The following is a 12498-nucleotide window of genomic DNA, read 5'->3' on the forward strand; positions in this document are numbered from 1 at the left end:
AATGTATAGCTCTGACATATCTTAAAATATGTCAGTTCCATTGTTCTGTCTTAAGATGCACACGTTATGTTTTCTTCTAAGGCATTTTTATAAAAGCTGCTTAAATATCTTAATTTAACTAAGGCCTAGTCCTGGCTTAAGCTAAGCCCCGTCTGTGAAACCGGGCCTATATATAATATTATATAGCCTAGCTCATTGGCGCCGTCTTGCGGCTGTAATAAACCTGCCTTACAATATTTATTTATTTTATCTATTTAAACGGTTGCAGAAAGAAAATAAAACATCGCTCAGATGAATAACAAACCGGTAAGAGCCTTAAGACGAATGAGAGAGAACCTAAAACAGATGTTTATTGTCGCTAATTAAATTACCTTGCTAGTCACAGTAAACAGTAGCCTATATTATTTATAACAACATATAGGCTACATTAATATTTTACGTATTCTGTGCTGAGATGGACTATTTTTCTTTGTGCCAGCTTTAAGCTATTATCTAGGATTATAATATAATTTCAACTCAAGTAATCAATGTTTCATTTCAGTGTGTTTAATTTGTTTATCATGTTTGTAGCGTGGGCCTGATCATGTAGGGTTTATTTTGCGATAATGACGCCTGAATGTATGTTATCCTTTACATACATTCTTCAAGAGGTCAATGGTATGGTAAAAGCACTTTTGTTTGTGTGTCCATCGAAGTTGCATTGTGTGGGAGGTGATTATTTGGCCATGAGCAGTAAGACACGCCCAAGGGGCGTTACCACAGCTCACAGATACTGCACTAAATTACAGTGTCAGAGAGAAGCATGACCGAAGTGAACGTGTCGGAGTTTGACAGTAAAAACTCAGAAAGGACCTACGTGAACTTACCATGACTTTCTCAAGGAAACCCTTTTGCGCTTTTTTACTTCTTGCTTTGTTGTTTTTGTCTTTAACAATTGTTCTGAAAAAATGGCACTTTGGTCTCCAGGAGAACAAACCTTTTGGTGATGCTGCCCGGCCAGATGATCTAACTCCAGCGCGGGACAGATTGCTTCAACAACTTAAGGAAAGACAACAAGAACTTGAGCTCTTGGACATCACTTTTGATAATAAACACGGCTTTATGGATCAAAGTTTCTCCACAAAGGACAGTGCAAACTATATCAATGGGAAATTAAGTTTGGACAACCCAGTAACTGCTAAAACTGATATTGGCTGTGAAGAACTTAGTGGCATCAAAGCTGTTGACTTTCTCGGTTCAGGTTACACTAAAACAGTGTTAAAAGCAGCATTGCCGCAAGGAGTATTTGTGGCACTGAAATCCGTAAACCAGCAAGGTACTGACATGAGATTGTGCATGGAAGATTTTCAAGATTCCCATGGTTGTCATGAGCTTGTATCTTTCAAACTGAGGAAGGAGATTGTGTTATTGCAGAGACTGCAGCACCCCAATATTGTAGAGGTAAGATAAACACCCTCATGCAATATATTGGACTCACTCTCCAGGTTGTGCCGTTGTTATGTAATATATTAGATATACAAAAGCTTATTACCACACTTGGCATTTTGCACCAGTTTATCCACTAAACTTGTTGTGTTCATTCCAGCTGAAAGGTCAATGTCAGGACAGCGCTCTGGTTGGTGGCATCACAGCAGTTCTGGAGCAAGGGATGCCGCTTCAGATGATACAGCTCCTGCAGAGCCCCTGGGAAGAGCGCTTTCGGGTAAGAGCACCACCCCCAGGCCTCCTGTGGAGTGTTAATCAGAGATTCCCCACCCACAGTCCCCCCACAGGGCATACCTGAGGTGGGGGTGGATGAAATTCTTTGGCTTGGGTGGATTAACAGGAACCCCATCTTCATGCCTACTGAGCCTGATCAAATAGTACTGAGGGACAGATATCTGTCTCAGATGTCCATCCTTTTACTTTTTTTTACCCTGATAATTTCTCGGCACTGTTTGTGGGAGCGGGCGATACCATGTTTCACGAGGCGAGAGTATTTTCTTTCACATTCACTTTGGTATACAAGAAGAAGGTGTTGACACTCTCACTCTGCACCTTTGATTTTTGATGGGCTCTGATGATGACAAATGTGTTTAAGCTAAAGGGCTGTAATCGAGTGACTCGTCTCTTTGACATGCTTGCCTTCTCGTGGTCAGCACGTGGTCAGGAGTTATTCAAAAGGTGTTTGGTTTCATCCTCTGTTTTTGAAGAGCTGTAGCTACGCTGTCTTCAAGGGTATATTCAAAGGTGACTTAATACCTTTGCTGTGCTCTCCAGTTTTAAAATATTATATAAGGAAGTAAGAAAAAATAATGGATATGGTGAAGACTAGTTAGCAAAACCAGAGTTTACATTTACAAATTTACACAATTTAGGTTGTGCATATAGAAAGATCAACTTACTTAATTGATTCCTGAGGGGAAAATTTGGGTGTAAAACAATGCATAAACCATAAATGTACAAAATCAATACTATTTACACCGCAAAAATGTTTTCCACTTTTTGAGTATAAAAAAAGTTACGAACCATTCTGCCAGTGCAGTAAGACAAATGCACTTGTATTAAAGAAACATTCTATAAAAGTAATCTCTGTATATTGTGTTGTTTCTCAAGTAAATTTATCTTGTTTTAAGGGATTTTAGATATTTTAATCAAAAACATGCCTGACTGAAAAATTAGTAGTATAGTAATTAGTAGTAATAGTATAAAATGGATAAAATACAGTAAAAACAATAATATATTAATATTATGTAATATATAGTTCTGAATATATCATCTTGTTTTGTTGGTACATAACATTCACAAGTGAATAATCTTTAAAAAAGTGCAAAATTACTATATATATATATATATATATATATATATATATATATTATTGCTGTCAAACGATTAATCGCGATTAATCACAGCCAAAATAAAAGTTTTTGTTTGCATAATATATATGTGTGCACTGTGGATATTTATTATGTATATAAATACACACACACATAGTATATATTGTGAAAATATTTATATGTATATACATTTATATATTTATATTCTTATATTTTATATAAAAATATTTAATATTATAATTAATATTATTATTTAATATATAAACATAACGTTTTTAAATATATACATACGTGTGTGTGTGTGTATATATATATATATATATATATATATATATATATATATACGTATATATTAGAGGTTGTCACTAATGATTATTTTAGTAATTGGACGATTATTCTGGCGATTAATCGAGTAGTAGGTTAATTTTTTGTGGTAATAAAAATAGACCTAAGCAAACAAGTAACTATGGATTGTGTTTGTGCACAGGTCTGTCTTGGTTTAGTGCGGCTTCTTCAATATCTGTCTCACTCACCACTGGGTTCAGTAGCCCTGCTGGATTTCCAGCCTCGACAGTTTGTTATGGTGTCAGGAGAACTCAAGTTAACTGATTTGGATGATGCAAGTATTCAAGAACCGGCCTGTCAAGAGGACTCAGACTGCTTGCTGCAGTTTCCCCTCCGCAATTTCACCCTCCAATGCTCCCCCTCTAGAACCTGCGAAGGCTTGAACGAGATGAGGAACCTCTACAATGCCTACAGGTGAGCACGTCCCACATTCCACCTTTATTGTCTGAGCCAGATAATCAAATAGCTGTCGTACGAGAGTCTGGCATGGTCGGTGCTGGGAGTTTCATGGCAGCTTCTCTCCCCCTTTGCCTGTTATGATTAATTATCCGCTCCGCTGTGTGTCAGGGCATCAGCTGTAGCATATTGATCTTGCAGCGTGAATCGCCTCTCTGCTATTCTTGGCCGAGTTTCAGATGAATTATATGAATTCGTTATTTTCCTCCCCAGGTATTTTTTCACCTACCTACTGCCTCATCAAGCTCCCCCACTGCTGAAACCTCTTCTTCACCAAATAATGAACTCCACAGGTGAGTTTTAATGCGAAATTCATCTTGATGAACTCTGTAACTCTTGAAGTGGCTGTATGGAAGCTTAATTTATGTTCTTGTCACAGGAGATTTAAAGCAAAGCATTACCGAAACCCTGGTCGCCTTCAAAGAGGTTTTGCATATGTACAAATCTTGGCTGCACCTGGAGAATTTGCTGCCATCAATAACCAGAGGTAATGCGTTGATTTTAATGATGAATTATACTTCTTAACAGTTTTCAACTCCCATTGCAAGCATATTCAATCATAACTACAGTGGAAAGCATTCCAAAAATATGCAGTGCTCTCAGCGTGACATGTCTCCGACTGCACCTTTAAGAAGATGTACTTCAGTCATAAAACCTGTGTAACTCAATCCATCTTCAAGGGCAAGTTTTGTAGCCCGTAAGACTCTCTCACTCCCTCCCCGTGAGCTTTGACACCCATAAATCAATCACACTGCCACAATAAAGCTGCACAGAGGCATTAAAACAGCCAAGCATTGTCAAAAAATATTCTTATAAATAATCTTATGTCCAAACGCGTTCACAACAACTCATGTAAAAAGTTTCCACACATTCCCCTCTATTTTGAGATTTTGGCCTTTTGTTGTCCACACATGTGCGTGCACACATTTAGTAACATGAGATTCTGCCACCTCTACTGTGAGAGGACTCTTTTCTCTTAAAGTAAGAAAACATGGTAATATTTTACAGATGGGTGTAGCAACAGTGTTGAGTGGATCCTGGATTAGTTTTGATGCATTTTTCCTCTTTGTGCAGATTATGCTGTCCTGAAAGGACTGAGGAGTGTTGCAAACATGGAATACAGATGCTGGCCATCGTACAACCAGCAGGGCTGCGTGCTGTCTGTGCACAGTGCCAGAGAGGCTGCGATCATCTGCAATTCTCATCCACAGTGCACGAGCTTCACTCTCAGTAGTGAAAAAACATGGACAGGTCAGTGTTTGCTTTGGATTGTTTGATTCCTTTTACATTATTTGCAGCTTTTACAGAATAATCAAGTTTTGCTCTTTGCCATAAAAAGTGACACAAAAAAACTTAACGTATTTTATAAAACCAAAAACAAGTGTTTTTTTATTAGTATGATTTTATAGATAAATAAACCCATATTTAACTCAAAACAGATCAAATCATAGCAGAATTTTTTTTTTATCACTTGTGTATTTTCAACATGTCTTTCAGTAAAATATCTAAAAATGCTTAAAACAAGATACATATTTTGTAAAACATTTTTGAGAGACTGTGTATAATATTTTTATATTTTCATATTTTGAATCTTTCCCTTAGCTCTTTGGCAATATTCTTTTGTTTTATGAATAAACTTCATTCAGTTTGGTTAGATTTATGTTAAACCATAAAGCTTTTGTTAGATTTGTTTAAAACAATGTGTTACATTTTTTTAAAAACAATTAATTATAAAAAGATAAATAAGACTTTCAGATAATGTACCTTGAAAAAAGATACATAATAAAAAGCATGAGCCTTACCAATTTTGTTACAATTATGCATAAACAACAACACAATCTAGATAAGAAAACTGATAAACTCCATTTAAATTTATTCAGTTCATATCTTTTCAATATTTTTCACAAGTAAACCAAAAATAATTATTAAAGTAATGATTTTCGTGGTGTGCTATTTGAGAAAGAATGTGTTTTATATGGAAAATGGTAGCAATAAATCCTCAGAACTGCCTCGCTTTGTCAAAACACAGCACAGAAACCTCTGAAGCAACAAATAAATATCTGTCTGATGAGCAGGCCTTCAATAAAGCGGCTATGCCTCTGTGCAGCAATATAAATCAACTGAACGCATGACTGTTGTGTCTGTTTGAAACAGGCTGTGTCTAACCCAAGGCTCTCTTTGCCTTTACTTGTCTGCAGGTCGACTTCTTGCCTCTTTCAGAAGTGGCTTCAGCCATCTGGTTCCAGATGTGAACTCAGCAGTGTACATGAGGAGGGTTAAAGCCTCGGGAGCAGTGCTTTGAGAAAGAGAAAGCCAGAGGAACTGAGGGGGAAGGGGAAAAATGATACAAATGAATGTGTTATATTTATAGGCATCTTACTCAATGGCTGTTTGATCTTCCTGCCAATCCTACACGCCGCCAAGGAGTGGTTAAAAGGATTTCCCTTCAGGTATAATTAACCTGAAGAAAAAAAAGCAGCATGAAAAATACAGCTTTCTAACTGTTCCTCCTGTCTTACATTCACATGGCACGGTCCACTGCAAGGACATTGAGCAATTTTTCACTGGCTGATGCCTACAGGAGGAAAAAGAAAACAAGCTCTTTCACAGATTTACTTTGATGTTAATGAGGCCAGAAGTTTGCAGGGTTTTGCTGGATGCCAGTATGTGCCGAGAACCGTGTCAATAGGCGGAAAAGTGCTGAAACCACTAAAGCGCAGGAATGTATGTTGGGCGCCATTGTCCTTTCTGCATTTACTGATAGGAATCTAGATATATCAGAAGAATGCCAGACTTCATCCCATGGGTGTGTCCGTTTTCTTGTTCTTTCAAAGAAAGAGATTTTAATGTTATTTGTGTGGATATGTTCGTTCTACATTCCTGTTTTATTTTAATGCCTTTTTTTTAAATACAAACTAAGTAATAAAATAATTTTTTTCACAGTTTGTTTTCATTACTAAGCACAGTTTATTTAGCACATCAGCGAAAAGTGTTTTCCGATCACATTAACAGAAACCTTTTTGCATTAACTATATCGCATTACCATTTGAATGTTATCAGTGCATTCTGTTAATTCACTTTTCAGGTGTGAAATCAACTGTCGGTCTTTCCATTCTCCTCTGCTTGCATTTTACCAGCTATTTCTGAGGAGACCTCCAACTTCAAGCACAAAGTTTACACAAAACCTTTCCACCGCATACCAATAAATCACTTGCAGGGTCATTATAGTTTAATTGTTACATGTAAATGCAGCTTGCTTGAGGCCCCTTGAGGAGCCCAAAAACAAAGGAGCATTAAGAACAATTAAAGTAAATCTGCTCTTAGCACACGAATGGGGCTGCCATCTGCCCTAGTTAGGGGTTTCCATTCATACATAGATATGCACAGATAAGCCCAGCTATGGTTTCAGGGGCAGGGAATGTTTAGGTGGGAGCCATTGTCCCTCTTGCATTGCCCTGGAGCTCCTGGGGTTTAATCTTATGCAATTATTTTACATTATCTGAAACACTTGACATGAGAATGACTTAATGCAGAGTAAATCAGTAGTTTACTCACCACGCAAGCGGTTTATGTTGAGGTGATTTGCGGGTCAGTGACATGATGGACTCGAATTAAAATGATTAATTAATTGAAAATTAAACATTATTAAGTAGTTTGAAGAAATATTTTAGTACAATTAATTAGAAAATATGTATATATTTTAACAAAACTTCTTTAGTGCTTATTAATATTTGAAACTTTAAGTCAAAGTCATGTGGTGTGACCAATGTGTAGAAAAAACAGAAAACAGAAAATGATATCATAGAGAGGACTCTATTAAGGGCATGTTTTTATTTCCAAATTAAAATTTATTTTATTTGGTGGACATAAAAAATGTCAGGGTGGTACAACTTTTCTGAGACTGTATCATAAAAAAGAAAAAACAGACTCATTAAAATGATGAATGAATTGAAAACGAAACATTATTAACTAGTTTGATGTAATCTTTTAGTATAATTATTTAGAAAATATGTATATATTTTAACAAAACTTCTTCATTGCTTATTAATATTCAAAACTTTAGTTAAATCAATGTCATGTGGTGTGACCAATGCGTAGGAAAAAAATAAATATAAAGGCCCTCATCATGACTGTGTCTCAAGGTCAATAAATCTTGGATATCTTTTGACCTTTTAATGACAACAGATGGTTAGTTTACGTTATATCATGTCACTCTGCAAAAATTTATAATATTGATGAATTAAATTGTATATACCCACTCACATTAAGATAAAAAATTACTTTTCAGTTCATCATCATGTGACATTTTTAAAGCCATTAAATGTAAACCTTTTTGCAAATGTTTTTCTATGCTATATGAGACCACCACAAATACAAAGAATACATTTCTAAAAACTTGGCACATGCATTTTAAAGATTTTTTAAAGATTTTTTCCTTTAATTTATCGTGGAAACACTTATTTGTCATTGACCCGTACAGCAATGCCTCTACACTTATTTTGTGGCTTCCAGTGTGTTTTTAAAGTCCAAAAAACACAACGATCATCAAATGGTGTTTGTAACCTTTCATCCCACAATTAAATTTCTGGATTCTACTGTGTTTTTCTTGGCTTGCACGTTGACACAGTAATGGCAGATATGACTTGTAGCTGTTTTTGGCCAAACTCACAAATCCATGCATCACAGCACACAGATGGAAGCATTACAGTGTTTAAAACACACTCTAGGCTTTTTGAAAAGCGCTACATATGTTTTACAATGTCAAGAATGAGAGAACATGTTGGCAACTTGTGACTGTTTTCTCTTTTTTCTCTCTCTATTTGTGTTGGCTCTTGAATCACAGTCTGAATCACAGTTGCATCGCCCACACCCCAGCATTAGTTACAAACCAGTACATTTCTGCTGTTTGTTTTTTGGGTAAGGATACATAGAGATTCCTGTCATCCTTACCTCCCAGTGTCTCATAGTGGGGCTCTTTCTTTCTGTGGTTTTAACTGACAGCCGGGTAGTTGTGTGGCGTTGAAGTGGATTGTTATTGCGCCCTGCTCTTTCCCTGCCATTTTGTTTCTTTAGTTTCCTGTTTCACTCAGCTTATTTCTATCACTCTTATTCAGGAACTCCATCTGGAAATGATATGTAGCCCAAAAGCAAGCCAGAGCTTGTGGTTTAAAAACATGTTGCATTTGTGTACGTAAAGCCGTGAGGAACTTCAAGAGATTTCTGTGGAGGATTCAGTTCTCTTCTCTGACTTTTGTGTAGATTGACTCTGCTAATACAGGATAAGCTTCAGCAGGTCCAGTTTTGAGAGCATAATCAAAGTCCTTTTATAGCAGTTCACTCAACCATTTTGGTACTGCCTCTGGACAGCTATTTTCTAGGTAGCTAATAAGTATACAAGTACAGCTCCTGAGGAAAGTCTGAATGGTCAAGACCATTTTAATAACATTTGAATCTGAAATAAGCATTAAAATCTGACATCAATGGTATCATTTAGCTTCTTTACACTTGTGAAAGAGAACCGCACTTGAAGGTGTTCTTGTCATGTAACTTCAAATCTTAGAAGTATATTTTTAAAACTCTACTTGCAGATAATGGAATATTATTTAAATAAAAGGCCACTTAAGGGGTTAGATTCCCATGACTGTTTCTTAAAACTTGTAGGTACTGATAAAATATATATTTTTTCTTCTTTAAATAAGTACAGAGCATTGTTCATGGAACGTTTAATTGAATGTTCATCTAACATTAAAAAAAAAAAAAAATCTCACTAGTTTCAGAAAGAGAAATGTTTAATATTAAGATTCCCATAATGTTTGCAAAGTGACCAAATGGAATGTTCCCTTAATGTTTGCATAACATTAAAAGGGTTTTTAAATATAAAAAAGAGAGCATTTAAAAATTTAAATGCCCCCCTCAAATCAGGCTGTTCTGAGGTTCCTGTCAGAATGACATAGTTCTGTACAGGCCCCTCCCACAATAGTTGATCGACAAGGCCGTCTTACCTTAGACCCGCCCTGAGTGAGCTGAGAGCAGTCTGCCATTGTGTCGACTCTGGTGCAGGGGAAGACAAGAATGTCTCTGATTAAGCGATTGAGGTGTTTTCTTGTTGGATGTAATAATGAATAAAGCAGTCATCATTTACTCCGACATCTGAGCCGCTGAAGACGTTACTTTCGCTTTGCTTTGAAGTGAATGTGGCAATCCCCGATCTGCCTAAATGTGTCTATGTTCGCGCATATCATCCAACGTCATCTACAGAAGAAGTGAGTATAAGGGTTTTTATGAATCCTTGCAAATCGCCTTTCCTGATAATGTGCTAGTTAGCCAGTTTCCCTGCTAAAGTAAACAGTACTGCTGGTCACCCCACAGAAGAGAGGGGCGGGGTCAGCAGAGCTCATTAACATTTAAAGCAACATGGACTAAAAACCGGCTTGATGAAAACAGCTGTTTTTTACACTACCATTGAGAAATTTTAATTTTAAGTATGTTATAGACTTTTCATTAAGACCCTAAAGAATCATATCAACTTGTGGAAAATGGACATCCAATGACCCCTTTAAAGTGAATATATATTTAAAAGTACTAATTTGCAACTTAACCATTACATGTTTTTATTACAAATACAAGTTTTAATCGAAATGCCATTAAATTAGCTTACCATAAATGATTGTCAGTACATTCGGCAGTACACTTTAACAATAGTTCAGAGACAATAGAATTATGAAGGTAAATATAAAAATGGACTTAATTCCTACTTAAGTTGTTCAAAGAAGTGTTCTTAAGTTCAATAAATTGCATTTAATATACAATTAAACTATTATGCATTTTCTTTTAATTGGAAATAACATGGAATGTCTGAAAAGTATTATATTCCTTTAAAGTATATTATTTCCATAAATTGTTTTTAAAAGTATAGTTTTTCATGCTGGTCCAGTTAGTGCACCACCATATTAAATGGTTTCTAATTCTAGTGGCGTTTAGATCTGTTTCCCCAATCAGATTCAACACAACAAATGAGATGAGACAAGAAAGATGATCAGGTCACAGGTTCATAAATCATTCACTGACCATAGAATTTGTAAACATGTAACCCCTCTCTTATTTTTTTGTTTGCATTCTCGAGCATGTCAAATTCAGAAATACAGCAAAGTCTTGAGATATCTGCTCATACTCCCACAAGTGCTTCATGTGCTTTGTGTTTGAAGCTAACGCCCCCTCCTCCTCCTCCTCCTCCTCCTCCTCCTCCTCTATGTCCTCCTCTAATGCCTTCAAGTCGCACCACAGTTAAGGGTCATCCATCATAGTGGGTGCACCAGGTCTTCTTTCCACTGGGGTGGATTGACACATAGCTTCTGTAAGTCATTCTTGGTCTGGTTGGCCTGAGCGCCCGGGGCTGGAGATGCTGGCAGAGAGCTGGAGGCTCTGGTTCTGGTGCTGGGCCAGCTGCTGGAGAAATCAAAGCTGGGAAGCCTTTTGTTTCTGAGGGCCTTCTAACCTTGTGCCTGTTCCTCAGGGTACTAGAACATGTTTACTTGATGGCTTTGACATCTACAGAGATTTATTTGAGATAAATCATCATTGAAGTTTTTTCTAGTTTAATACATATATATATATATATATAATATCTGAGAAAACTTTACATTTTATTATTAATATTTATTGTTTATTATTATTGGCACTTGTGTAGTTTCTTCAGTCTTATTGGTCTTGCAACTAAAATATAACTTAAGTTTTTTGATCTGAATCAAAAAGTTCAGTAGCAGAGAAAATAAATATTTTTAAATAAAACAGCTTAATGAAGATTAATAAGCTTTTAACCAAATCAAATAGTTCAGTAGCAGCTCTGACAAAATACATTTCCTTTTTAATAAAATATTTTAACGATACATACAGTTTTAACCAAATGTTAAACCGTTTGAGAAAATAAAGTTTAATTTTTAAGAAATGTTTAATAAATCTTAAGTTTTACAAAAAAAGTAACAGTAGCAACCATGACAAATGTAAATATAAATGTAAATAAAATATTTGAATAAAGATTTAACCAAATAACAGCCATGTTATAACAGTCAATAACAGCCATGACAAAAAATAATTAATCATCAATCAGTTATGACTCAGATGCAGCTAAATAAAGATAAAAATGTTTTATCTGAATCAAATATTTGATCAGCCATGACAAAATAAGACAATTTGGTCACACTTTATTTTAAAGTCCAATTATCGCCATTAACTACGAGTTTTGTCTCAGTAAACTCCTAATTTTCTACTTATAAATAGTTTAGGCGTTGGTACGATTATAGAATATGGTCATGCAGAATATGTAATAGCAACTAGTTAATAGTGAGAATTGGTCCCTATACTATGAAGTGTATTTTTATCAAATATCTGAATTCATATTTATTTATTTATAAATTACTCCATATGTTCCAGCTCTACATTATCAGATTGTCACTTATTTACATCTAGCTGCCAAATCAAATACAAGAACTGTTGTTTATTTACTTTGATTATAAGTAAAAAAAAAAAAAAAAATCAGAAATCCCAGGTAGTTTATTCAATAGTCTTATTATCACAGTTTGCATAAAAACTTTCAGACACCGACACAATGTGTTAAGTCTCTACTGTAATTAGCAGATTGCCCCAATATCCATAAAACAGTTAAGGAATCAGTCAGGAGACTGTTAAGTCTGGCACCATTAGGAGTTCATTAGTCAGCATCATTACAATAGAGCCAGTACATGTCTTTCAAGAATATTAATTAAATGCAAATCACAGCTAAATGGACTAATGAGTCACTAAACTGGCTTTCTGTCATTCCTGTTAGAGAGGTTCTGGCAGCGGTTGCCCATATATGACGGCCTCCAGTTTAAGACTTGGCAAA

The 12498-nt window shown here is 35.7% G+C and overlaps 1 protein-coding gene across 1 annotated transcript; it reads left to right on the forward strand.

The window, feature by feature from the left end:
- The first annotated feature begins 771 nt into the window (after positions 1-771).
- LOC306886145 (extracellular tyrosine-protein kinase PKDCC-like) lies at positions 772-6559 on the forward strand. The gene is made up of 7 exons (XM_079443045.1): positions 772-1440; positions 1586-1702; positions 3304-3575; positions 3831-3910; positions 3997-4104; positions 4692-4868; positions 5816-6559. Exons 1-7 carry the CDS (start codon positions 868-870, stop codon positions 5917-5919), a joined length of 1431 nt encoding a protein of 476 aa, XP_079299171.1. The 5' UTR covers positions 772-867; the 3' UTR covers positions 5920-6559.
- Positions 6560-12498: the final 5939 nt, after the last annotated feature.

Source organism: Barbus barbus (assembly GCF_936440315.1).
Source record: "Barbus barbus genome assembly, chromosome: 20".
NCBI lineage: Eukaryota > Metazoa > Chordata > Actinopteri > Cypriniformes > Cyprinidae > Barbus > Barbus barbus.

Coding starts and splice junctions, on each gene's coding strand:
- LOC306886145 (XM_079443045.1), top strand. CDS start 868: ATGACTTTCTCAAGGAAACCCTTTTGCGCTTTTTTACTTCTTGCTTTG. Junction 3,576..3,830: donor AACCTCTACAATGCCTACAG/GTGAGCACGTCC, acceptor TTTCCTCCCCAG/GTATTTTTTCACCTACCTAC. Junction 3,911..3,996: donor CCAAATAATGAACTCCACAG/GTGAGTTTTAAT, acceptor TTCTTGTCACAG/GAGATTTAAAGCAAAGCATT.